Source organism: Nicotiana tomentosiformis, chromosome 2, assembly GCF_000390325.3.
Source record: "Nicotiana tomentosiformis chromosome 2, ASM39032v3, whole genome shotgun sequence".
Taxonomy (NCBI): Eukaryota; Viridiplantae; Streptophyta; class Magnoliopsida; order Solanales; family Solanaceae; genus Nicotiana; species Nicotiana tomentosiformis.
Window position 1 is genome coordinate 98,713,125 of NC_090813.1, and position 26,497 is coordinate 98,739,621.

Genomic DNA, 26,497 nt, shown 5'->3' on the forward strand with positions numbered 1-26,497 from the left:
GTCTTTAGCATCAGAGTCTGCGCGCGTGGCGCTGTTGGCACCTGCCTGCGGCTGGGCGCTGGCGAGAGCTATCGGTGAGGCGACATAGGCACAAGCGCACTTGTCACTTGGCGCGACCAAGACCACGGGGCCGTCCATGGCGCTAGGCGTTGAGAGGCTAATAATAATTTAATTTAAATTTATTATTTTATTTTTAATGATAAGCTCTTATAGGCATGTACATAAATATTATGGCACATTTAGGATATAAATTTCAAAACCTTTATAATTATACAAATGTTATGCATTATTTAAAACAATAAATTTTAAAAACTTTCTTTTCTCTTTTAAGTTTAAATTTTCGATCAAACTATGTCATATACCTTGAAACTAAAAGTCATATACATTGAAATTAAAGGCCTGTAATTTTTTCTCACTTTCTGTTAAATCTTGAGAACATCAAATGGTCCACCCACTTTTGACTATGGCAGTGCGTAAATTTTATAAAATCCTAGTACCATAAATTGTTTCAATTGACACTTTTACTAACAGTTCATGATTTTACAGGTGTGGCAATCAGAAATTACAATAATCTTTTTTTGTTTTGTTTTTACAGTCCAAATTAGACTTCTGAAATGTGAAGAAGTGTAAAATGGAGAAAGGCGTTAAAAAGTGGTTGGTCGGAAAATTAAAAAGACGTAGCAACAATGAGAGTCGTCCAAACTACGGCGGCTCTATAGATCGTATAATTGTATAATTCAATATGCAAGTCAAAAAAAGTGGTAGGTGAAGGGCATCTCTATAATACTTATATATTATGATTTAAAATTACTATATACTAGTATCTTACAAAAATCCTTTAAATCACCGAAAACTTCGTTTCGCTTTTTGCCTCTCTTTTGCTCCTTGTAGTCTGTTGTTGCTTTTTTCTTTTTGTCTCTCACAATTTCTTCAGGTTTGATCCAACCCCTTTTCAATACCTAAAAAGTTGGTTTCTTGTCGCTATTCTGCTTAATTTCTGTGTCTAAGTTGGGTGAATTATTACTTCTTCTCATAATTTGGTAATTCCATCTGCTTAGTTCATTGCTTGCTTAATCAGTTCTAGTATATTGATCTTTCTTATGTCTAATTCTGGTTTAATTTTGCTCATATTATCACCAACTGCTTTTCACTGTATATTCTTTTAGGTATCTTTCTTGGATCCTCCGCCTTCTTTCTGAATATTTGTAGTCAAAATTAGCAAAGTTGATAACTTTTTGCAGCTATATCAAATCTTGTTAACTTCTCATTTTTCAGAATCTTCCACATTAGTGAATTTTACCATTTTCAAAGAAGAAAGAAAAAGCTTGAATGTTTGTGTTCGATCTAATACTGTTGTTTTAATCACAAACTCACAAGGTTCACATGTTATATGCTAGTTTTTGATTGAGTAGTTATTAATTTATAGATCAGAACTCACAAGGTTGAAGCGATCATACTTGGCTGAATTGAGTATTGTCTTCTTTGTGAATACTACTAGTCAATATTAGCAAAGTTGATTACTTTGTCCAGCAGTATCAAATCTTGTTAACTTCCCACATTCAGAATCTTTCATGTTAGTGTTTAATCAAATGAACACTGTTATTTTAATCACAAATTAGCAAAAGTTGATTACTTTGTGCAGCCTTATCAAATCTTGTTAACTTCCCACTTCTCAGAATCTTTCGTGTTAGTGTTTAATCGAATGAATACTGTTATTTTAATCACAAATTAGAAAAGTTGATTACCTTTTGGAGCCATATCAAATCTTATTAACTTCCCACTTCTCAGAATCTTTCATATTAGTGTTTGATTGAATGAACACTGTTGTTTTAATCAAAACTCACAAGGTTCAGATGTTATATGTTAGTGTTTGATCGACTGATTATTGATTTACGGATCAGAAATCACAAGGTTCAGATGTTATATGTTAGTGTTTGATCGACTGATTATTGATTTACGGATCAGAAATCACAAGGTTGGATTGATCATACTTCGCTGAGTTGAGGGTGAGCTGGTTGTGAGGCCTTGAAGATGGCAGCATCATGGTGCATTGAAAAAAGGGGTTCTATTCGGCTCGACTCTTTTAGAGATAATGATAATATACCTGAAACTGGGTGTCTTTCCATTATTGTTCTTGGTGCTTCTGGTGATCTTGCCAAGAAGAAAACTTTTCCTGCGCTCTTCAACCTCTACCGGCAGGTGAAGTTCACGTCTCATAACTTTTACTCCTTACTAGATTGACATTTTGTGTTTTCTCTTTGATTTCTATATTTACAACCTAATCATAGAAAAAATATAGCTAATCGTACCTAGTTATACTACTAGTTAAACAGTCGTATGGAGCTCATTCTGGCAATATGCTAACTTTTGGCATTGGGCTGGGTACTCTCAGGGATTTCTGCAATCCAATGAAGTTCACATTTTTGGCTATGCAAGGACCAAAATTTCTGACGACGACTTGAGAGGCCGTATCCGTGGGTGAGTGCAATATCTTTTGCATTTTCCAGTTTCCATTTTGTGATGAAGTATTTTGTTGTTCACCTCGTCTCTATTGATGTAAATGTTCTTCAGATACTTTTTGTCTTGGTCTCCTCAATATGGGAAAGCAAGGATGTACCACAGCTTTGAATTATTCTTTTTTTTTTTTTTTTTTTAAAAAAAACTAAGGTTTCAAGCTCATCTGTTCTTATGTAGAATGGTTTGTTTGCCACCATGTGCCACTAATTTTCCCCAAACAGAAAGAGCTTTTCGTTAAACTTTAGCTGCTTTCTGATTAGAGTATTCTTCTACTAGTATAGTTTCACTTTGCTGCGTCTCTTGCAAACCTGGCGAGAGTTTCTTGTGCTTAACAACCTTCTCTGATTGCAGGTATCTTTCTCAGGGGAAAGAAAATGAAGAAGAAGTATCAGAGTTTCTGCAGCTGGTGAGTGGAAAGATTTTTCATAATCTTTTCACCATTTAACTGATGTGCTATTTGCTCACTCGCCATTGTTCTTTCAGATTAAATACGTCAGTGGCTCTTATGATTCTGGGGAGGGCTTTAGTTTACTGGACAAGGCTATAGCTGAGCACGAAATTGCAAAAAATAGCACAGAAGGATCATCCAGAAGACTCTTCTACTTTGCTCTTCCTCCATCAGTATATCCCTCCGTTTGCAGAATGATAAAAAATTACTGTATGAACAAATGTATGTATTTCTTCTCATAGTGAGTTCCACTTGACTGATTACTAATGCAATTCTCATTCTGTTGGTCTTTCATTAGTAGGCTTCAAAGTCGGCTTTAAACATTTCTGCATGGTTATATTGGATATATGCTACTGTGCTAATGTGAATTAAAAGTTACGAATATGTGGTACCATCTCGGTATTTTAATAAAATCTTACCTTATCAAAAAAAAACTATGAATATGTGTTACTGTTTTCTTACCTTCCTTTCTGGAAAAAAAAATATTCCTTTTTAAGGTTGAATAATTGTCACAAATAAATGATAGATTATACGTTTTATAAAGAGGAAGCTCAAATTTAGTGCTATCATCATCTATTTTTGAAGAAGTAAAATGGAACGAATAAACTTGACTTGTACAAGAAAAGAAAAATCTCCTTTTCAGCAAACAAATAATTCTAATTTGTGCAAATTGATAAACCCTTGTGTTAAGTTTTCATTAGTTTGGGATGTTTTCTATTGTATAGTTTACAGCTTGGATGTTCTGTTGAATTTTTACATTCTAATTTTGATTTTGAAAAAAAATATTCCAGCTAACCTAACGAGTTATGACTTATGTAAGATGTCCTCAAGTCATCGTACTTGGTCAGATTGAGTGTGAATGAGTAGCTGTTTTCATTTTTGCTTGCGATGCTTTTGAATACTCAACAGAAATTGTTAAAGATTTTCTTGCAACATTCCAGCTGATCTTGGTGGTTGGACTCGCATTGTTGTTGAGAAGCCCTTCGGCAAGGATTTAGCTTCAGCTGAGCAACTAAGTTCTCAGATAGGAGAACTATTTGATGAACCACAAATTTACCGTATTGACCATTATTTGGGAAAGGAGTTGGTGCAGAATTTGGTACTTTCCAAAACACATATTTTGTTGAGTATGAGTTCTAATGAGTACGTATATTTATGTCATACTGTATGAAAACTACTGCAGTTGGTGCTGCGTTTTGCAAATCGCTTCTTTTTGCCGCTCTGGAATCGTGACAACATTGATAATATACAGGTATATTTCTCCCTTTAAGATACATGTTACAATACTAATTTCTTATGAAATAACCTATAAAGAAAATTAATGGCGTGTCATATTTGAAATCATTACAAAAAGTTAGGTACTCATATCCTATTAATGAAAATACAAAAGGTGCATATTACCTACAGGGCAGGAAAGGAGGCCTTCCTCTTAGCATATAATGAGATATGTCTGGCACCACTTAAATTGGTTTGCTTAGCTTGTTACTCAAGGGTCAGGTTCATGCCTCTCACAAATCGTAATGAGAAGAATAGTCTGTTGAGTGAGTTGTCTTGCCATTATCTGATGTATGGAGAAGAAACAACACAATGAGCCAATACAATGGCTAAGATCACGAAGGGAAATCTCAGTAGCCAATATTAGATCAATTTTTTGATATTGGTATCAGCTAACTTACCACATTAGTTTCCTTTCTTCTTTCTGTTTTCTCATTCCCATGTTTTATCAGATTTTTTTAGTTGTGATGTCTGTCACCTCCAAATGGTCACTTTATGTCTCCACTTTTGCAGATTGTCTTTAGGGAGGACTTTGGAACTGAAGGTCGCGGTGGATATTTTGATGAATATGGGTATGCCTATGTCTCCTAGATGAGCTTGAGAACTTACTTTATTTTCTCTGTCCACCTTTTCTTATTGTTGGACTTTAAAGATACTCTGTCTCCAATGTAATCCTTTGAAATATAATAACATTGAGTGCTAGATGATTGATGACCGGCGTAGTTGTCGATTGACTATGAGTTCAGGTTAGAGAGTAGAATGACCTGCTGGAGGCAGAAAGAGAACAGAAATTCCACCATAATATGTCGAATGATGTTCTCAAAATTTAGTAAGTCGATTGGCACACCGTTCATACAAGTCGTGTCATGATGTGATTACAGAGATGGATTACTAGTTGTTGTTTTGGAGAGGGTTTGAGGTTGAACAACAGAGCCAGCCAAATCTAGCTATTGGGTACAGTCTAGTTCGCAGGTTCCTCTAGTTTTTAGCAGGTTTAGTGATTTTTAATGCCATTTGGGAAGTGATTTAGCATAACCAAATGAAGGCTTATCCAACTTCCAGTTAAACTATTCCTTTTTCTTGAAAATAGTGGCTTCTGCTCCCCTAACTTGAAGGATCAGATAGTCTTAGCAGATGTTCCAAATGAAGCCTAAAAGTTTTTCCTTCTCTGTACTTTACTAAGCTGCATTTTGAAAATTTCTGTAATAATTAACCTTGTTCTTTCTTCCATTTTGCAGGATTATACGTGACATTATTCAGAATCATCTATTGCAGGTGACCATCAATATTTTGACTTTAAAGCTAATAAGTGCTATCTACTTCTTATATTTTTTATTGTATAATATTGACTTGAATGAGTTTAAATGGAGTAACATGGTCAGTGAGGGTTCATATAGCCGACTCCAACTTGTTTGGGATTGAGGTGTAGTAGTTGTTGAAATGTCCAAATCATCATCATAGCTTTGTTAGTTAGAAACTTAAAATTTGAAGGTTTACTATTCTTCACAGATTCTCTCCTGAAAGTACATTATACGAAGCCAGTTCTTGACTATGTCTCAGGATAGTGGTAAAACTTATGCCTGCACATATTCATTCAGATCTGGAAAATCCATCAGCGTATTAAACTTTTGATAGATCCAATTATTTCCTTGCGTAGGCTTGTCCTTGTATTAATTCAAAACATCGGGGTTGGGGTGGGGTTGGAATACATTACCTCGCCCATCTTTTCCTGCTATTCTGAGTTTCAATTGCTCGAACCATTGAATAGTTGAACTCTGCACTGTGCTTGGGTACGTTTAGAATGCTTACCATTAGCGGCCTTCCAACTGCAGGTCCTTTGCCTTGTTGCCATGGAGAAGCCTGTTTCCCAGAAGCCCGAACACATCCGGGATGAGAAAGTTAAGGTATGTATCAGGTTAACACTGTGACAAAATCAATGTGGTTGCTTGCTTCTTTGTAGGATAAATAAGACAAGATAATCACTGTAACTACACTTTGCTCTTTCTTCTTTCCTGTGGCTTCTGCTTTTCATCTAGGTATTAGTTAGCTGAATCTGTGGTCTACCAGGAATTACAAAATAAATGACTGGAAGAACCAAAACACTATTTCCTGTACACTTTAGCGGTGCTGAAGTATTAAATTTGAATCAAAAACTTTCGAGCCGCTACAGTCTCGAATACTTGGTGATACTCCATTTTCCCATGGTTGTTTCACTTATTTTTTTCCCCTTATCCACACAGGTTCTTCAATCAATGCTTCCAATTAAAGATGAAGAGGTTGTTCTTGGACAATATGATGGCTATAAGGATGACCCAACGGTTCCTGACAACTCAAATACTCCTACTTTTGCAACTATGGTTTTACGCATACACAATGAAAGATGGGAAGGTTAGATAATAATTTCACAAGTTAAAAATAGGTGTTTTAACTTTTGATCTCAGCCTTAGATTCCCTTATTATCTGTTGTTTCAGAGATGTACTTTGGCTACTCACCTTTATCTGTATCTTGGGTATCTTATATAGTTATGTGGCTTACCTGCTGCAGGTGTGCCCTTTATAATGAAGGCTGGAAAAGCACTAAATTCAAGAAAAGCAGAAATACGAGTGCAGTTTAAGGATGTTCCTGGTGATATATTTAGATGTATGTTTCAGGATCTCTCTAAGGATAATATCATTTTTTTCCTACTCTCTAACATTTTTCTAGATGTTTGTTTGTGACTTTATTGCTGTATATCAGATTTTCAGTCAGTTCAATGATGAAAATACCTTCTGTGACATATTAAGCAGGTAAAAAGCAGGGGAGAAATGAGTTTGTTATACGCCTCCAGCCTTCAGAAGCCATGTACATGAAGCTTACGGTAATGATAATAATTCTGTGCAACTCGTTCTGTTCAAGCTACTAGTTTGGTCATTCATCAAATAGTTTCAGAGTTTTCGTGGCCAGGAAGTGTTCAAATTACAATGTTACCCACTAGACATTTTCAAATAGAACTTAGGATATGTTGTACTTATTTATTTTTTGACAATTATGTTGCACTTATTTATCCCTCTTAAATTTTCTGTTTCTGTTCCGTCTTGGACTTCTCACGTGGATTAACATGTAAGAGAGAGAGAGAGAGAGAGAGCCGCTATTTTATTCATTTGCTAAATTTAAGATAGGAGTTTCACCTATCAATTTTGTTCATTTGTTTCAAGGAGAGAGAAGAGAAGAAAAGGAACACTTCTTCTGCTTGTGTTCCTAGCTCAGTGACGTATTTTTTGTTACTCTAATGCAGGTCAAGAAGCCTGGGCTTGAAATGTCAACTGTTCAAAGTGAATTAGACCTGTCATATAGGCAGCGTTATCAAGGGGTTGTCATTCCAGAGGCTTATGAACGTCTGATTCTCGACACGTATGGTTCTCTGCCTTTGTGCATGTTGCCTTTGTTTGACTTATTTGGTTCTTTCATTACGCAGCCTGGCACTTATTGCATTGATACTATATAGTAGTATCACAACTTACAGATAACCATATCGTGCTTGGATTTACAATGTTTTCTTATTTTGTACAGAATAAGAGGGGATCAGCAGCATTTTGTGCGCAGAGATGAGCTCAAGGTATGTAGTGCATTTTCTTTTTAGTATGTTGCGCACTGTTACATAAACGCGGTTGGTAATAATTCTTATTCTGTTAAAATATAGGCCGCTTGGGAGATTTTTACCCCACTTTTGCATAGAATTGACGATGGAGAGGTCAAGCCAATTCCATACAAGCCAGGCAGCAGAGGTCCTGCTGAAGCAGATGAGTTGCTGCAAAATGTCGGTTACGTTCAAACTCATGGCTATATATGGATTCCTCCCACTTTATAAGTTTGCAAGGAGTGTTGCGGATTACATTCTACTGTCCCCTAAATATGAGTATTACCTTGTAACTTTTGCCATGTATGATCCTGCCTATGTGCAAACTCGATGAGAAGTAAGATTTTAGTCGGTATAGGAGAAATATATCTGCATGTAATAATGTCATCTTTTTTAAGCTAATGCATGGAAGTTTGAATATATCTTAAGTTTTTCCAATACTGAAAACAGAATTCCTCCTCAACCCCCTAGCCAAACCCTCCACCCCCCCCCCCCCCAAAAAAAAAAAAAAAAACACACTCTAGTTTGCCAAAGATATCCATGTGTTAGCAGTACGTAACAAATCTTGGGACCTAGATCTGGTGAATATTATTATCTGGCTTTTCCTCACTGTAGCAACATGGATACAGACCTAATTTAGTGATGGAGAAGGATCACTGCCCACGAGAAGAGACTGGCAAAAGAGAATAACGTCCAAATAACATAGTAAGAAACAATTTTATTTGTTTTCGAAAATTTTATTTAATTCCATCCATGTGAACTTCACACAGCATGTTGATATAGCTGTTTCAGTCTAGATAAAGGAGGAGGGTTGTGATAGGTCGACAGTCACCATAAAATTAGTCAATTTATGATGAAATCTCGTAGTAATTAAAACATTAAGACATGCTCACTTAGACACCTAAATAAAATGACATGAACAGTGAGGATTCATGTAATAAATTTTAACTAATTTGTGATTAAAGCATAATTATTGTTGTTGTTGTATCCTATCAACTCTCTAATGACAGGGACAATTAGGCTAATGACTCAACAGGCGAAAGGAATTCATAATTGCTTTGTAGTTTGCTCTCTTTTCTTGTTTGACTATTATTCCATCCCTCTTTTTCCAAAAAGGACTTTTTGAACTACTCCTTAAAGAAAGGAAGTGTTGAAATCGTCAAGGAAAGAACACCTTGGAAGCCAAGTTTTTACCCCACAGCCCCACAAATGTAGACTGAAATATCCATAGTTTTTCTTCTTATTCTTTTAGCATAACTTTTATCTTCTTCTTACCATAGATTCCCTAGGCATCAAAACCTAAAAAGAAAATGTATATAAATTTTTACACCATCACGTAAACTTAACCTACAACTCACAACAATATGTAAATTTTCTTGGCAAATTTGACATGATAATCTAAAAAATAGAGTAGCCGACTCGCTTGCACTAATATTGTAAAATATTTTACAACAACAACAATCCAGTATAATCTCACTAATGAGGTCTGGGAAGGGTAGTGTGTACTATATACGCAGACCTTTACATTATTAGTATATATAATTTAAATTTAAAACGAACAAATATTGTAACTCAAATCTGATAGAATGTATGAGTCCACCAAACTGTATAGAGACCTGGTCCTATACCAGTTCCCACAGAATAGCTAATGAACCAGTAAGTAAATGACACATGAGATTTTACGTGGAAAAATCCCTGCTTAAGGGGATAAAAAACCACGACCTACACTTGTAGGATTTCAACTTCACTACTTGAGTAATCTTTAGATTACAACCTATTGTAACCTAGGAATTAAACTCTTAATCCCTCACTAACTTGTAATACACCTATTACAAAGCCACTTTGCAATAGACCTATTACAAAGACTTAAACTCATGATTAACTCTAGTAACGATACAAACTCTACGAGTTTGTGATTTTTGAGGTTCCTAATTTAAGCTTCTAGATAAGCAAAGTAGGAATTACAATAAATAACCAATACAAAGATACAACTCAACTAAGGACATACAAAAGACTTGTTATGGAACTGGTCCGTAGTAGTATTGCACTTTGTTCTTAATGCACTTGTGACTTCAATGCTTGCTTATCAGATCTTGAGTGCTTGAATTGTTTCACAAGTGTTCAAGTGATGTTTTGTTGTAATGCTTCTTGTTAATATCCTTTGGATGACATCACTTGGATGATGTAAACACTTGGTTGGTAAAAAGCCCTTCCCAATGGGAAGTGACTGCTGTACTATTTCTACACTGTAGCATGTACAGTGCAGGCAGTCATTTTTTAACTGTAGAGTTGACTTCGTACTGCTGTCAGGGAAGCTCCAAGGGATCAGGTCCCTGAGTTAGTTCTTTTCTATCCGAAGTCATACATCTCACATTAGCTTAAGTCCATTGATGGATAAATATACCAAGTGTGCATCAGGTCCTTTATCTGGTTCTTGACAATAAATTTGTTAGATCGTCAAAACATAAATCTAAGATACTTTAAACCCATCAATTTCCCCCTTTTTGATGATGACAAACTTTAAAAATTGATAACCATTTGCAGAGCACAATAAACCAGATAAAGTACCAGGAACTTCCCAAGTTCTCCCGGACTCTATGCTTCCCCCTTAATCAGATCCCCCTGCTTCAATTTATCTTCCCCCTTTTGGCATCATTAAAAATACACAAGCAAGCAATCAACATAAAGAAGTCTAGCCTAGCTAACTCATGCCACATGTGTGCACACAACATGATAAAAAAGAGAAGCAGAAAAAGACAAGCATTTAACAACAAAAGAGAGTCTTCATTGATTTTTATAAAACATAAGCCTTTGCCATTACAGCAAAGGCAAGTTTGGACTGTTGAAAGCGGGAGCAGTACAGGTGAAATCCATTCACATCACAAAAAAGACAAAAATAACTACCACAAGTCATCAAAACAAAAGATAAAAACTTGACACTGGTCACTGGAAGATTTTCTTAGGGGGCACTAAAGGAGGAAGGCTTAGAGGAGGCAACAAGAGTGTTGAGAACAAGGTCAATCCGAGCATTTGCGGACATTTGCTCTGCGAGCAGTTTCTCTCTCAGGTTCTCCACCTGTTGCCTGAGCTCAGCATTTTCTTTAGACAGATGAGCAACCTCTTCACTTGATGAACTGGAGGGTCCCGGTGCTGCTATAGCTTGACTAAGCTGAGTCTCAAGAATGGCGTTCCTTACCTTCAGCTTCCCGATCTCCTCTGTGGCACTCTTCTGGGCATTGATTAGCTGTGAGATCGTCAAAGTGCTTCTCATTCCTCCAACCTTTTCAATACATTCACATTCCTCCAGTGTAGTTTTAAAAGAAGGTTTGTTTCCTGGTCCCCATCTTGGGATTTCCTAAGGGTACATCAAATAACTTGAAGACACGCGTGAGAAGAAATCCATACGGAAGTCCATGGTTCCCATCTTTGAAAGCTATCACTTTCTGTATATGTTCAATCATAATGGCAAGCAAGTTGATAGAACGGAACTCATCTAGTGCTTCCATTAAGTATAGATCAGACTTGGAAGTAATGGATCTTCTTTCAGCACGAGGGAGCAGAACCTTGTTAACCAACTCGAACAACAGTTGGTACACAGGAAGTAGAGCCTTCTTGTGTACCCGTTCCCCATGCTGGACAACTTTTTCTTTCACAATGGCGCGCCTAAAATTAGAGCCACAAGCACCTCTCACAGATGACAACCCTTCAGATGGAACTCCAATACCATATCCACTCCATTCACTAAAACACAGATGTGGTCATCTTCAACAGTGAAGAGGTCGTCATAAAAGCTTTTGACCTCATCCTCATATACTTTGGCCACATCCTCTTTGAACAGATGGCCCCACTACTGAAATTCCACTATCTCAGGAATTTGTCTCATACCCGCCATTTTAGAAATCTCTGGGTCAAAAGTGCGACCCCGCAGTACCTTTTGATGTCTCAACCTTTCTTGCCCTAATACACTTACACTTTTCACCTTTTTTGCAGAACCGGGTTCCCCAACAGTTTCCAACTTCCTTTTGCCAGACCTGCCAATGGACTTGCCCTTACCACTTGATTTAACCAGAATATCATCATCAGACACAAATTCTTCCTCCACAACTTGCTTAGACTTGACACTACCTTTCACAGGCTTTTTACTTGGTTTTTCAACAACTTCCTTTGAAGCACTCTCAACAGATTGTTTCTTTTTCTAAGATTTCTCAACCAGCGAACTTGGTTCCTCCTGAGCATCCTCATCCACTTCCACTACAAGTATACTTTTGTCACGCATAATTTCCACGTCCTTCACCAGCCTCTTCTTCTTTTTCTTGTTACTCCTTTTGCTTTTCTTCAAGGCACACTCAAAAGCCTCCTTATGTTGCAACCTTGTGGTAGGTCGCTTAGGAGGGGGCTCAGGAGTGACCACGGGCTTTCTAATCTTAAAGCATGCACTGAAAACCATATCATCCTGTTCATCTTCATCACTAGATCTCACATCGGGAGAGATAGACTCCAACGGCTCAGCGTCAAAGTGAGGAGAAGGAGTAGGGTAAAAGCTGACCTGGGAAGATGATTCCTGACATGTTTCCTCATGGAGGGGATCGGGTTCATCAACAGGGTTCCCAGTAGCTTCTTCAGGTGCAGCTGGTTCAAAGAGCACCATTGTTCCTTTTTCTCCTAAGAGCGGAGTCCCTTCCCCCTGAGACTCAGGCATGGTAGAAGGTCCTTCATTCACCAGTCCCTCAGCAGCAATGGACAACATGTTTTCGATGGCCTCCTTTTCCTGAGGTTCCATAGCAGTAGCAGTAACCAAAGAAATAGCACACTGATCAGTATCTTCCTCGGACACCCATTTTCCTTGTTGAGTTTCACCCTTTTCTTCATCCTTGTTCTGTTCTTTGAGAGTATCAGGCAACAGAGAAGAAACACTATCTATTTTGGGTGCTTCTGAGTCCTCAACACTTAAGGAAGGAGTATGACAGAGGGAGTGATGAGAGAGATAGGGGGTGAAAGGGAATCAGGTTTGGGTGTTTCTGGGTCAGCAATGGTGGAAGAGGGGACGTTTGGTGGTGTTTCTAATATGGCGGATGAGTCAAGGGTTTTCTCTTCAGAGGTGGGTAGGTTTGCTTGCTCTTCAGCCATGGTAGATAGTTGGGTAGACGGTTCTGGAAGAGTGGAAAGAGAGAAGGATGATCGCTTAAGGTTAGGAGGTGTAGGGGTTTTAAGGAGGGAAAAGATAATTTTGAGGGAAGAGAAACGGGTTCTGAAACGGCTGTAGGTTTATGGGAAGATGCAATGTTGCAGAGGGAAGTGAACAGATTTGAAAGAAAAGACGTGATATACAGGGTCTGAAAAGGTGGATGACGTGGAAGTTAATTTTGTTTCTTTTGAGATATGCATGAAAAAAACACAAGACTACTAACCTGTGGTACAAGAACCAGGTTCTTGACCGGTTTTTCGGAAAAGATTTTTCAACTCTCTTTTACCGCTCATGCATTATTTTTTCAGCTTCTATAATCATCATGCGTGTCTACCTGCAACGGTATAGAGGCAAGTTAGGCTTGGCCGGAAAACACTTTATCTAGATTTACCTGAATGTAACTTTCATATCCATATGGAAGGGAATCAGGTTCTCAAATAGGCTTGATTAACCCCAGTGCCATCCTGTTTTTCTCAAAATGTTCCCTGCTCAGAGCTTTGGTGAAGATGTCTGCAATTTGGTCTTCTGTACTACAGAACTTCATGCAAATAAGCCCCTTTCTCCACATTGTCTCTGAGAAAATGATGTCTCACATCAATGTGCTTGGTTCTCTTAAGCTGGACCGGGTTCATTGCCATGTTGAGTGCACTGGTGTTGTCATATAGAAGAGGTACACAGTCAGTGTATACTCCAAAAATCCTCTAGTTGTTGTTTGATCCACAAGAGCTGAGCACAGCAGGATGCTGCAGCAACATATTCTGCTTCAGCTGTTGAGAGAGCTACTGAATTTTGCTTCCTTGTACCCCATGAAATCAGACATGATCATAGGAAATGAGCCATTCCAGATGTGCTCTTCTTGTCCACAAGGTAACCTGCATAGTCAGCGTCAGCATAACCAACAAGATTAAAGTTGTCACCTGAAGGGTAATATAGAACCAGGTCCTGTGTTCCCATAAGATATCTCAGAATCCTTTTAGCAGCTTTTAGATGAGATTCCTTAAGATTTGATTGAAACCTTGAACATAAACCTACATTGAATATAATATATGGCCTGCTGACAGTGAGGTAGAGGAGTGATCCAATAATGCCTCGATACATTATTTGATTTACATGAGAGCCAGTTCATCCATGTCTAGCTTAGCGGCAGTGTCAATCACCTTTGATGCTTCCATATCAAACCTCTTCAAAATCTCCTTGATATATTTCTGCTGACTAATACAAGTTCCCTTCGTGGACTGCTTCACTTGAAGACCCAAGAAAAAGTTCAGCTCCCCCATCATGCTCGTCTCAAACTCACTTCCTATGAGTTTTGCAAATTCCTCACAAAGTGAGTCAGCTGTTGCCCCGAAGATAATATCATCAACATATACATGAACAATGAGCAGGTTCCTTCCTCGTTTCTTCAGAAACAGAGTGTTGTCAATTTTTCCTCTTGTAAATCCATTTTCTAAGAGAAACTTTGACAACCTTTCATATCAAGCTCGAGGAGCCTGCTTCAAACCATATAGTGCCTTGTCCAATTTGAACACATATTCAGGATGTTTATGACATTCAAAACCTGGAGGTTGCTTAACATAGACTTCTTCCTTTAGAAAACCATTTAGAAATGCACTTTTGACATCCATTTGGAACAAGGTGAATTCCATATGTGATGCAAAGGCAATGAGAATTCTGATGGCTTCCATACGAGCAACTGGAGTGAAAGTCTCATCATAATCAATCCCTTCCTCCTGATTGTAACCTTGGACAACCAACATTGCCTTGTTCATTGTAGTGTTTCCATGCTCATCAAGCTTATTTCTGAACACCCACCTGGTCCCTATGATGGTTCTATCTGAGGGTCTAGGTACCAGGTGCCATACTTTGTGCTCTTTCAACTTTGAACTTGGCAAGCCACGAACCAGGTCCTTCTGTATCAGCTTGTTCAGAAGAGAGAAGCTTGCATGTCCCAGCCTTCTGTGCCACAGCTTGGCATCATCATCAATAGCTTTCAGGCAGCTCATGTCACCACATTGTAGGGACTCGAAATCAGCAACGTAGATGTTCTTGTATCTTTTGGCCATAGATACCACTTCACCCGTTACTAGAGTAGTAATTGTGCATATCTTTGACAAAAACTCCATTTTGTTTCCCTTATCACAAATTTGAGAAACACTCAAGAGATTGTACTTCAAATCATTGACATAATACACGTTCTCGATTGAGTGTGAGAGAGACTTTCCAATTTTTCCAACACCAAGAATGTACCCTTTTTTCCTATTTCCAAAGGATACATTCCCTCCTTAAAGGACTTTCAGTGAAAGGAAGTCCATGGTATTCCCAGTCATGTGCTTAGAGCATCCACTGTCCATGATCCATTGTTGACTGCTTTCTCTCACTGTTCCCTGCACAAGGAATTCAAGGGTTAAATTTAGGAACCCAAACAAGTTTGGGTCCCTTGTAATGAGAAAAGGGATGAATGAGAGCTTTTCTAGTCCATGCAGGCAACATGCATTTTTTGTGAGTAGCACCTGGTTCTCTTCCAGTAGTTACTTTTTCAGCAAAAACTTTATTTTTCTGAATAGACTGGACTCTGGCTTGGCAATTTTCCTTGAAATGCCCATTGTTCCTACAGTTGGTACAAAGCCAGTTATCAGGTACAGTGACATACTTGCTATGAGGGTTATAGGGAACTTTCTCCCTTTGGAACCCTATTCCCTGCCTGTTTCCACCATTGTTAAAATACATGGCAGTAATAGCATTTGAGGACCAGGTCCACTTAAGAGATTTCTCAAGATCATTTTTTACTTTTTCCAATTCTGCTTGAAGCTGCCTATTTTTCTCAAGCTCAACACATAAACTAGTTTTTACAATATTCAGCTCATTTTCAAGTTTAGTATGTGCCTCACTAGCAATTTCCTTTCCCTTTTCAGAATTTCCAGGCCTAGAGTCTGCTTTAAGTTCCTCAATTATTTCCTCTAGGTCTGCAATTACCACTAGGAGATCATATCTTTCTTGCTCAGTGATAGCAACTTTCTCCACTAAGGCATTCTTTTCTTTACTAAGGTTCTCAGTGGTTTCTTTCAAGTCAACTACAATTACCATCAAATCATCTCTTTCATGTTCTACACTAGCAATTTTTTCTGTTAGAACCTCCTTTTCATTTTTCATATTTTCTATGGTTTCCTTCAGGTCAACTATACAAACAACCAAGTCATCTCTAGTCTGCCCAGCATCTCCTAACTCTATGGTTAAGGCATCCTTATCACTCACCAGAATATGATATGCATCAATCAATACAGTAGCTAATGACATAAGTTTTTTAGGAGAATAGGATTTCAGATTTCTCTGAACATCCCTAAAATTTACGTCATCATTGTCATCGTCTTCATTATCGTCTGACTGAGCAATCAAGGCGAATATTGAATCATATTCAGTTGCTTCACTTTCAACTGCCAACATGGAGCTATCACCTACAGTATTTTCTTCTTCAGACTCACTGGAGGAGTCTCCCCATGCTGCAAGAGCTTGTTTCACAACATTGTCGGCTGCGCTTTTTCTTTTGAAGCGTTTGTCAGGAACCGGGTTCCTCTTGGCTGCTTTATCAGAGTTGTGCTTGAAATGTTCTTGCTTCAAAAGATGACAGTCTTTGATGAAATGCCCTGGCTGTCCACACTTATGATAGAGGTCATAATTCTTTGGTTTGCTGGAAATACCTTTTTTTGGTATATCTCCATTTCTTCGAACCATTTTCTGAAACCTTCTGGTAAGGTATGCCATGTCACTATCCTCCTCGCTCGAATCATTGTTTTCAGCTTTGAGTACCAGATTCTTCTCCTTCTTTGGTTATCTTCTTTCACTGTCCTTCTTTCTCCTCATCTCGTAGGTTTTCAGATTCCCAACTAGCTCGTTTATAGTCAATGTGTGTAGATCCTTGGCTTCAGTGATAGCATTCACCTTACTTTCCCAGGAGCTAGGTAAAATGCTAAGAACTTTCCTCACGAGCTTGTTCCTAGGAATGATTTCTCCAAGAGAGTGTAGCTCATTTATAATGGAAGTGAATCGAGTATGCATGTCTTGAATGGATTCATCATCCTTCATTCTAAATAGCTCATACTCAGTGGTGAGCATATCGATCTTGGACTGCTTTACTTGAGTAGTTCCTTCATGTGCCATTTGTAAAGCTTCCCATATCTCTTGGCAGACTGACAGGCTGAAATCCTGTTATATTCATTAGGTCCTATACCACACACCAAAATCTTTTTGGCGCGAAAGTTCTTCTCTATAACTTTCCTGTCGGCATCATTGTACTCTTTCCTGGTTTTTGGCACCATTACAGCAGGTTCTCCTACCTTCTTTGTTGGGACGTATGGACCATCACAAATAACATCCCATAACTCGGAGTCTTCTGCCATTATGAAGTCATGCATTCGAGTTTTCCACCAGCCATAGTATTGGTCGTTGAATCTCTGGGGCCTGTAGGTTGATTGTCCTTCCTCGAAGTTTGGTGGAGAATCCATGGTGAGGATCCTCTCTAGGTGTTAACCTTTTAGAAAGAACCCGCTCTGATACCAATTGATATAATGTATGAGTCCACCAAACTGTATAGAGACCTGGTCCTATACCAGTAAGTAAATGACACAGGAGATTTTACGTGAAAAAATTCCTGCTCAAGGGGATAAAAAACTACGACCTTCACTTGTAGGATTTCAACTTCACTACTTGAGCAATCTTTAGATTACAACCTATTGTAACCTAGGAATTAAACTCTTAATCCCTCACTAACTTGTAATACACCTATTACAAGCCACTTTGCAATACACCTATTACAAAAACTTCAACTTATGACTAACTCTAGTCACGACAAAAACTCTACGAGTTTGTGGTTTTTGAGGTTCCTAATTTAAGCTTCTAGATAAGCAAAGTAGGAATTACAATAAATAACCAATACAAAGATACAACTCAACTAAGGACATACAAAAGACTTGTTATGGAACTGGTCCGTAGTAGTATTGCACTTTGTTCTTGATGCACTTGTAACTTCAATGCTTGATTATCAGATCTTGAGTGCTTGAATTGTTTCACAAGTGTTCAAGTGATGTTTTGTTGTAATGCTTCTTGTTAATATCCTTTGGATGACATTAGTTGGATGATGTAAATACTTGGTTGGTAAAAAGTCCTTCCCAATGGGAAGTGACTGTTGCACTGTTTCTGCACTGTAGCATGTATAGTGCAGGCAGTCACTTTCCATCTGTAGAGTTGACTTCGTACTGCAGTTAGGGAAGCTCCAAGGGATCAGGTCCCTGAGTTGGTTCTTTTCTATCTGAAGTCATACAGCTCACATTAGCTTAAGTCCATTGATGGATAAATATACCAAGTATGCATCAGGTCCTTTATCTGGTTCTTGATAATAAGTTTGTTAGATCATCAAAATATAAATCTAAGATACTTTAAACCCATCAAAATCCAAAATGAAAAATATCCTATTGATTCACTGGTACTTTATTTTAAAAAATTTGCCTTGGTAGCAAGATGAAGGCTTTTATATTAAATTGATGTGCAAAATTGTATTGAGATCTGATAATGACGGATACCAGAGGCAATTAGTATTAGATTACCAACCGAATTGTTAATTGGCAATGTCTTGGAAAAAAAAAAAATCACTTGTATTGGTCCCTTACGAAATTCATTACTCGACAAGAGAAGCCAAAATTAAGGTACTAATTGGGTACACTTTCACAAATAATTTGAAATGATGAGAAAGTGACCAAAAATAAATTTAATAGAGAAAAGTGAATGAGACATGATCGAAAGCAATATATAAAACATTATACATATCTTGTTGGCGTACAAAATTAGCCTTGCTTTGTAACCTTCTTCCTAATGAAAAATCATGTGATTCCATACTAACTATTCTATATTCTTAAAATTATCATTAAAATTTAAAATAATGGAAAAAAGTAAAGATGGTGGGGAGATAATAAATAGTTTTTTAGCTTCAATCTTGTAAAGAAATACTAGTAATTTAACAGAATTTAACATTACAACTTTCGTTATTGTTTTGCAACCAAAATAACTAAATTATGTTTTACTCATGGCATTGATAATAGTGAAAAAAACTTTGGAAACAACTCAAATGTTTGGATTATGTTGTGCGTCGAAACATAATATTGAGGAGAGAGTACATTTATTGGGACATTAGTTACTTTCGAAGAAGACGATATTATACACGTGAATCATATTTATACACATGAATCTTATTTTCAAAGGAAACTATATTTTTCAAGTTTGGAAAAGATGGCAATTGATTAACGACTAGTGTAAGAATAATTATAATGAACCTTTGAACATAAAATGATAAAAAATATTCATATAGTAAACTTTCTATAGGGGTTTACTATTATACTTAGGTTCCTAGCTATGCTGATACTTTTGTCAAATCCTAAAACTCTAGCTCATTGGTCATAAATGTTCATTTTGATCTCGCTGGACATGCTGATCTTGACTCTACGATATGTCAGCTTCCATCTTTTTAGACGGAGTTTGGCACTTTAATTGTGTGTCTTATCTTTACATGGCTGATCTTTGTTATTTTTCAATCGATAGATCTTTTTGACGTGCTATTAAGCTACTATTTTAATTAATTTGAGATTGAGATCTAGTTGATTGAGTTTTTTTTTTTTCACTTTTAGTCCCCGTCAAAAACTATTTACATTCGATAGTCGAAAAAGTATATAAAGTTTGTAAAAATTTTGTATATAACATACAGAATGTATATATACAAAAAGTATTTTTTTTCCCGGCTATTATTTTGAGAGCGGCTATACAGTAAACCTTGATTGAGCAATAAGGCCCAAGCGAATAAAATAGGCCCAAAAAGTAGAGTAGAAAAAGTCCAGGCCCAAAGTAAGCCCTAATATATAGGAGGTAGTCCAAAGGAACAAGTCTCTCGCGCCACACCAACCCCCTACCAATCGACACCTATAGCGTAGAGAGAGACACCTATACATACCACATTACACAAACCCTTTCTCTCTCCTCTTTCTCTCTCCCCCAATCAAAATTAGCGATTCTTATAGAAACACAGTATGTAGATACAGAAAATTACCTATACATTCCACCCAGATTATTGTATAGGTTTTATATTGTACATACATATTAACTGCGCATCATTACTCTCTGGTAATCCGGTTAAAAAACCTTTTATCATCACCTCTCTCATATTAGTTTACATTTGATTTGTGCAATCTAACCCTAGATTTGTGTAATACACCGTAAATATGTGCATCACGTAGCTGGGATATGTTCTTTCTATTGGGTATTTAGATTAATTACTGTTTAAATATCGGAATGTGGGGTTTGATCGGAACAATCTGGTTTAATTTTGATTGACCCATTAGGGTTTTTTTTCACAAGAAACTCTGTGAAATCTTTGGGTGCTTTTATTTTAGTATGCATTCGAGAATTGAGGGTTTTCTTGTAGAATCGGGTGAATATATTTAGAGTAGAAAGCTATGGCCTTGAATCAACACGAACGATTTTTAGCTGGGCTCGAGTTTGATAGGTGTAATAGGTATTTTGACAGAGAATGCCCAAATGAGAAGCTTGATTGTTCTGGTGATTTTTGGGGTTTGAATTGTGAAGTTGAAAACTTTCATGATCACAACAAAACTGGAAAAACTAAGATGGTTTCTGATGATATTAGTGATTTTTGGGGTTTGAAAAATTGTGAAAAGGGCAGCTTTCGGGATCCCGAAGATGAAGAAACTAAGATGGTTTCTGATGATGATATTGTTGATTTGTTGCCTCAGGATCCTTTTGGTATGGGTATTAGTACCAAAGTCACGGCCATCACGGGTTGGTTAGAGGATTTTGACAAGGATTTTGGGTTAAAGAATCTTGGTTTCCACGCAGATGAGATTGAGGTTGACGCTCAAATGTTTGCGGAACTGAATATCGTTCTAAATGGGGCTATGAGAATTCACCAGGATGTGGGGGTCCAGAACATAGGTGAAAACTCCTATGCTTCTGAGATTGATATAGGAGAGGGATTGTGCGATTCTTTTGGTTGTATGGACGTTGAGATGGAGGAGATTATAAATTCTAGTTATTGGGTTTTTAGAGATGCAGCTCAGAAAGATCAGTCGGGCATGAATGATCATCGTAATGGAGATGGAGGTACTCCTTCAGATGCACTGTTTTTGGCCCTTAGCTATCTGTGCTTGAGAGACCTTCTTTCTGTTGAAAGAGTTTGCAAACCTTTACGAGATGTGGTGCGCGGTGATCCTCTTCTGTGGAGAAATATTCACGTTGATCATCCATTGAGTTGTAAGATCACAGATGAAATTCTTACAAAGTTGACAGAAAGAGCTCAAGGTCATCTTCATTCTCTGAGTCTTGTGCACTGCTCAAAGATCACTGATAGTGGTTTGAATTGTGTGCTTGAAAGGAATCCTAGCCTGAAAAAGGTCAGCTATTATCTTTTGCTGGTTACTTATCTATGTTTGATACTTTTGCTCATTGTAGTTTCTTATTAGACGTTATCTTGTGTTACCAAAAGTACAATTACTATGGTTCGTAGAGTCTCATAATGAATGTAAGGCTTGCACTACAGATGTATTTGGCGTATAATGAATGTAAGGCTTGCACTACAGATGTATTTGGCGTTCTTATTATTGGTCAATTACTTGTTCTACTCTCACCTTATTTGCCTCACGTAACAGAGTTTCAAGGTGTCGTTGCAAAAATTGTAATTGATTGATCTTGGATAACTGTGAGTGTTTCAGATGTAATGCTTTAGTATTTAACTGTTCATGAAAGTGGATATTAGGATCCTTCACTATTGCATTCCTTTGTTTCTTCCCTTTTCAGTGCTCGTGTTAGTCTACTTTTCTGGTATCTACTGCATCTGATGCTGCCTCTACAATGCAATTATGCTGCTAGATATCATAGTACAGTTGTAGTTCAAACTCTTGAAAAGATATTATAATTCCTTATTAAAATATTTATTGCTGAAAATAAAAACATGTATTGCTAAAAATATCATTTGAAAAAAGTTTTTAGAGGCCTTTTAGCAGAATTTAAAGGACTGGAGATAGTGGGTTGAAAAGCAGGACAGTTGGTATAGTGGATAAGCCTATTTAGCCTTGTATTACTGAAATTAGTTGTCTTTATAAAAAATTACAGAAACGAGTGGTGCAATTTGGGGGCAGTTCTGATAGACCAAGAGACCAATAGACTTGTTCTTGGAGGTGGGGCTGTGTGCATAATTTTTATTGATATATTTTATTAAGGAGCAAATTATTTTTGTTCTTCATGTCATACTGGACGTGGTATCAACGGCTTCATGCACAGTAAATTTGATGAGCAATGAATTGTGAGAGAAATAGTGAGACACAATGTCTAACTAATTTTTCCCTTGTTTTCCAATCAAATAAGCTGCTATTCCTCTTGGTTTTACCTTTTCAGGGAGTTCATTAAATTTTTTGAATACCTTAGTATATTCTTCATTTCCTATGTTTAATATTTCATGTGTTTATTCTTATTATAGTTTTCTGATGTCTTGTGTTTACTTTCTCAATGCAGCTTAGTGTCCCAGGATGTGGGAGACTCACAGCTGATGGTGTTCTCGGTAACTTAAAGGTCTTCAAGCCTGCAGGAAAACCCAGCCTTAAGTACCTAGGTATTGATGGGTTATTTGGTATGACAAACCAACACTTCGAAGAGTTCAAGGTCTTGTTAGATGTCGATAGCAGCAAGCTGCCAACTAATCGTAAACCACGGTTTTTCCAAGGCGGCCAGTTATCTGTGTTGTCTGATGATGATCAAGCTATTGATATTGAAATATGCCCGAAATGCCAGCAACTTAGACTAGTCTATGATTGCCCCTCAGAGAGTTGCCAAAAGAAGCAATCTACCACTCAGTTGTGCAGGGCTTGTACTATCTGCATTAAACGTTGTATCAACTGTGGGCGGTGCCTAAATAATTGTGAATATGAGGAATTATTCAGTTTCGACTTGGTTTGTTTAGATTGCTGTAGGCAACTTTTGGATCACCAAGAGAGCCTGGAGAGTATGACTGTTCCGCTGGAAAATCCTATTCTTCATAAGCAGGCAAGTTGCCATTTCTTCCTCTGTGGCTAGAATGCACGGTAGGTAATACTTTTATCTTTAAGCATCAAATCAAATCCAGCTCTCGAGTATTGATTAGTGACTGGTCGTGGTGTCATTGAAATCTGATGAATGTGGAATTGGTAGGAGAAAATGGCAGCTGTGAAGCTGATCTCCTTCCAGGGAGGCTTTGTCAGTAAGAATATCGTGATTTAAAGAAAATGCGGGCTGGGTGGAGCTCGGCAGAGGGTTTGACTCCTTACAACTCGCACCAATTGCGGCATTTGCGGTTAGTTGAGAGAGCGATGTGATTGTATTGTGTCAGAACACAACTAATCCCCACTAGGCGATTGAGAGGAGGAAGTCTGGTGAAGGCTGAACAACTACCTCCGTAGCTGAATTGTGCTTATTTCGAGAAAAAAAAAACTGGGTTGTGCTAGACAGCGTCACTAGTTGTGTTTGTATGCGGACTAGGGCATCAATCACCAGCGAGATCCGCAATATTAGAAAGTAAACCCTACTTCTTGGCGAGGAGAAGGAAGAAGTTTATCGTATGTCTTGAGGTGAAGGGAGGCAGCGTGCATTTGCTTCCAAATAATGGCTGGAATAGCTGGATTGTGCTATTGGTGTCACTAATTTTGTTTGTATGCGGACTAGGGCATCGATCACCAGCTAGATCTGCAATTCCAGGAAATAAAACCTACTTGGTGACGGGAAAAAAGAAATTTGTCATTGTAGGGATGCAGTGTGCATTTGCTTCCAGTTTCAGTGTTCTATTTTACAACTTAAGTAATCAACTCACAGCTTATGAAACAGTTCTTGATCTGAATATTCGGGTACTAAATGATATATTGCTATTGCAAATTCTGTGTTTTTTCTTGCTTGCATTTTTAGTTGTAATATAGTAGTTGCTGAATTCTGTGATCAAACAGAGCAATGTGTATCATGGTCGTTTTCTATTGTCATGTGTTGCTTCAGTATTCTCATTTCTTGTGAGACTTACGATTACTTTGATCGGATTGCCCAAATGCTATCCAGTTAACCAGATAAGATTAGTACTAGTTAATCCATTTAATGAGTAATATTTATATTCGGAAGGAGTTTATTTAAATAAAACTATCGCCTAAATCCTATCCAAGAAGAAAAAAGAAATAAAATAAAGCTACCATCTTTGTTTTCCTTTTCCTCTTAACCCTTTCCTTTTCTTTTTTCTGTAGTGAAATAACAGCAATATAGCAAGAACTAAGTATATTTAACAAGAGCTTAAAATGTAAAGAAAATGATAACAGCAAGAGAGCAAATACTATCACTCGTTTTCTTCTATCAATTGTGTGCTCCCTATATGATTTACAAGTCAATTAGGGCTAAAAAGTGAAATTTTATATATAAAAAAAAATCCTTCCATGATAGGGATGATGTCCATAACATAGCATGGGCGGATATCCATTCTCATGAATAATTTACAACTTCTAACACATTGATTCTACTCCGAACATGCTTGGGTGTTTTTCCTACCTCCAGCAGGTTGCGAAAATCCCATTACCTCCGTTACAATGTCAATTAATCTATATATCTGCTCGACAGGGGCACATGAGCAGACGGGCCAAATTATGGAATAACAGGAAAAGGCAGACATTCTAGTTCTAGGGTATAAAAAGAACCCAATGGTTCACGGCAATGTAGCTGCTGCATGCCCTCAATCTTCTGTCTATGGTCATCCAGCTCCCGTACTACCTCACCCACCAAACCTCTGTCTCAGATTATTGTAGGTTCGAGAAACTAGTTCAGTCTTGGATCATCAGCTGGTATATCCAGAATCTGAAATGGATTACCAAAAATTATGACCACATACATCAGAACGAAAGTGTCCTATTTCCAGATGCATCTCGCCTGGAGAAGTTAAAAACACAAAATAGTGGTGGACTAGCTCACAGCTTTTGCATCATTCTATCTCAACCTTTCAACGAAATCAAATTGAAAGAATGCAAGTACATGCAGTTTAGTGCTGATCCAGACAAACCATAAGACAAGAATATACTTGGGAATGAATCCTAATTGGTTATCAGGTAGAGTTGGTAAAACAGGATGCTTGGATTGTTTGGTTCAAGAGCAGCAAATGACTTTGTCACAGCATCTAAGAGCTGCTTGCAATCTACAAACCTTAGCATTATCTAATAATTGCCCTTCCTAAGGTGATAGAAGAACCAATGGATTTGTCATCAAGTAAGGAAAACTCACCTTCAAGCGAGAAGCCATCAAAATATGCTTGAACAGCAGGAAACGATGGTGTAATTTTAGGAGCTCGCATCATCTCCCATATCAGATTGGCACTAGTATTTCCACCAGTCTGCAAACAGTTACGAAATTAAATGACTCAAGACATATGTGATGAGAAAAGAGAAATAACAGAAAGCAAAAAAGGGTATGGAAATGCAATATCTGTGCATTTCAGATTACGAAATGCAATGTAACTCATCAACATCTTCAATAACTTTTACATAGGAGGGAAAATAGTAAATTCAATACTGAGGTTTTCTTCAAACGATTGAATTCAATCTTCAAACAAGGCTTATTTCCCTAGTAGAAAGCATCTCTGCAGAGGACTTCTGATATAAACATTCGACCAGACATATTACAAGAGTGACCTTTTAATAACAGAGTGCTAGGCTTGAATGTGTTAAATTTACTTCACATTCAAACAACTAATAACTTTAGGTCTATCTTATCTTACGAATTCAATAGAAAAATAAACCACAGAACATCAAGTTTTAGAAAGATTGAATGAAACATCTAGGTTACTAAACCTGAATGTAAAGACTGCAACCTTCTTTGGCTCCTAGAGAATACTCTTTACACTTCAAATCCAAAGTTTATTCCTTTAAAATGTCAAAAAATGCAATCATAAATTACTCACCATTGTTAGGCTCGAACGACATGCCCTTCTCAAAATAGACTTTAATGGAATTTGACGTTGAATAATATAATTAATTTTAGGTACCTAAAAATTAGATGGGAGATTTCCTTTACTTTAATCAAACCCAAAATTGCCAAAATGTTGTATCTTATTAAACCAATTTAAAATTATGTATAACACTACTTCCCAAAGTTTTTCAGAATACTCGAATGTTTCCAAAGAAAAATAATATCGATTTTTGAAAATACTCAAAGCTAAAATGTTCTAACGATTTCGATTTCCATAGCCTAGAAGTAAATGATGATTTCACAACACAAGAGAGTTGTATCCATACCTCTAGATTTTACTCGCCAGTCCAAAGTTTGATTTTTGTAAGATTGTCATTATAAACAACATGATAACATTAACTATGTGACCTTTGATCACATAGTTACATGTTACCATGTTGTTAA

At 37.3% G+C, this 26,497-nt stretch overlaps 3 protein-coding genes across 8 annotated transcripts; 2 read left to right on the top strand and 1 right to left on the bottom strand.

The window, feature by feature from the left end:
• The first annotated feature begins 529 nt into the window (after positions 1 to 529).
• LOC104097150 (glucose-6-phosphate 1-dehydrogenase, cytoplasmic isoform) lies at positions 530 to 8,277 on the top strand. 6 transcript variants are annotated; one of them, XM_070195896.1, is made up of 17 exons: positions 836 to 934; positions 1,427 to 1,470; positions 2,006 to 2,199; positions 2,393 to 2,478; positions 2,869 to 2,923; positions 3,001 to 3,187; positions 3,907 to 4,064; positions 4,149 to 4,217; positions 4,754 to 4,812; positions 5,479 to 5,515; positions 6,073 to 6,144; positions 6,481 to 6,628; positions 6,786 to 6,881; positions 7,028 to 7,098; positions 7,516 to 7,631; positions 7,791 to 7,836; positions 7,921 to 8,277. In XM_070195896.1, exons 3-17 carry the CDS (start codon positions 2,032 to 2,034, stop codon positions 8,086 to 8,088), a joined length of 1,536 nt encoding a protein of 511 aa, XP_070051997.1. In that variant the 5' UTR covers positions 836 to 934; positions 1,427 to 1,470; positions 2,006 to 2,031; the 3' UTR covers positions 8,089 to 8,277. The 6 variants fall into 6 exon arrangements, with proteins under 6 accessions (XP_009601970.1, XP_009601968.1, XP_070051997.1 ...); XM_009603675.4 differs by lacking the exons at positions 836 to 934; positions 1,427 to 1,470 and adding an exon at positions 530 to 761 and having other exon boundaries at positions 1,966 to 2,199; XM_009603673.4 differs by lacking the exon at positions 1,427 to 1,470 and having other exon boundaries at positions 772 to 934; positions 1,966 to 2,199.
• Positions 8,278 to 13,864: 5,587 nt separating this feature from the next.
• On the bottom strand, positions 13,865 to 16,801 carry LOC138905301 (uncharacterized). Its single transcript, XM_070193813.1, has 5 exons — positions 15,553 to 16,801; positions 15,387 to 15,426; positions 14,554 to 15,298; positions 14,153 to 14,442; positions 13,865 to 14,057 (listed from the first exon to the last, which is right to left on the bottom strand). Exons 1-5 carry the CDS (start codon positions 16,799 to 16,801, stop codon positions 13,865 to 13,867), a joined length of 2,517 nt encoding a protein of 838 aa, XP_070049914.1.
• A 3,171-nt stretch (positions 16,802 to 19,972) lies between these two features.
• LOC104097149 (F-box protein SKIP14-like) lies at positions 19,973 to 23,434 on the top strand. The gene is made up of 2 exons (XM_009603672.4): positions 19,973 to 21,489; positions 22,607 to 23,434. The coding sequence occupies exons 1-2, from the start codon at positions 20,536 to 20,538 to the stop codon at positions 23,162 to 23,164; spliced, it is 1,512 nt and encodes a 503-aa protein (XP_009601967.1). The 5' UTR covers positions 19,973 to 20,535; the 3' UTR covers positions 23,165 to 23,434.
• The last annotated feature ends 3,063 nt before the right edge of the window (positions 23,435 to 26,497 follow it).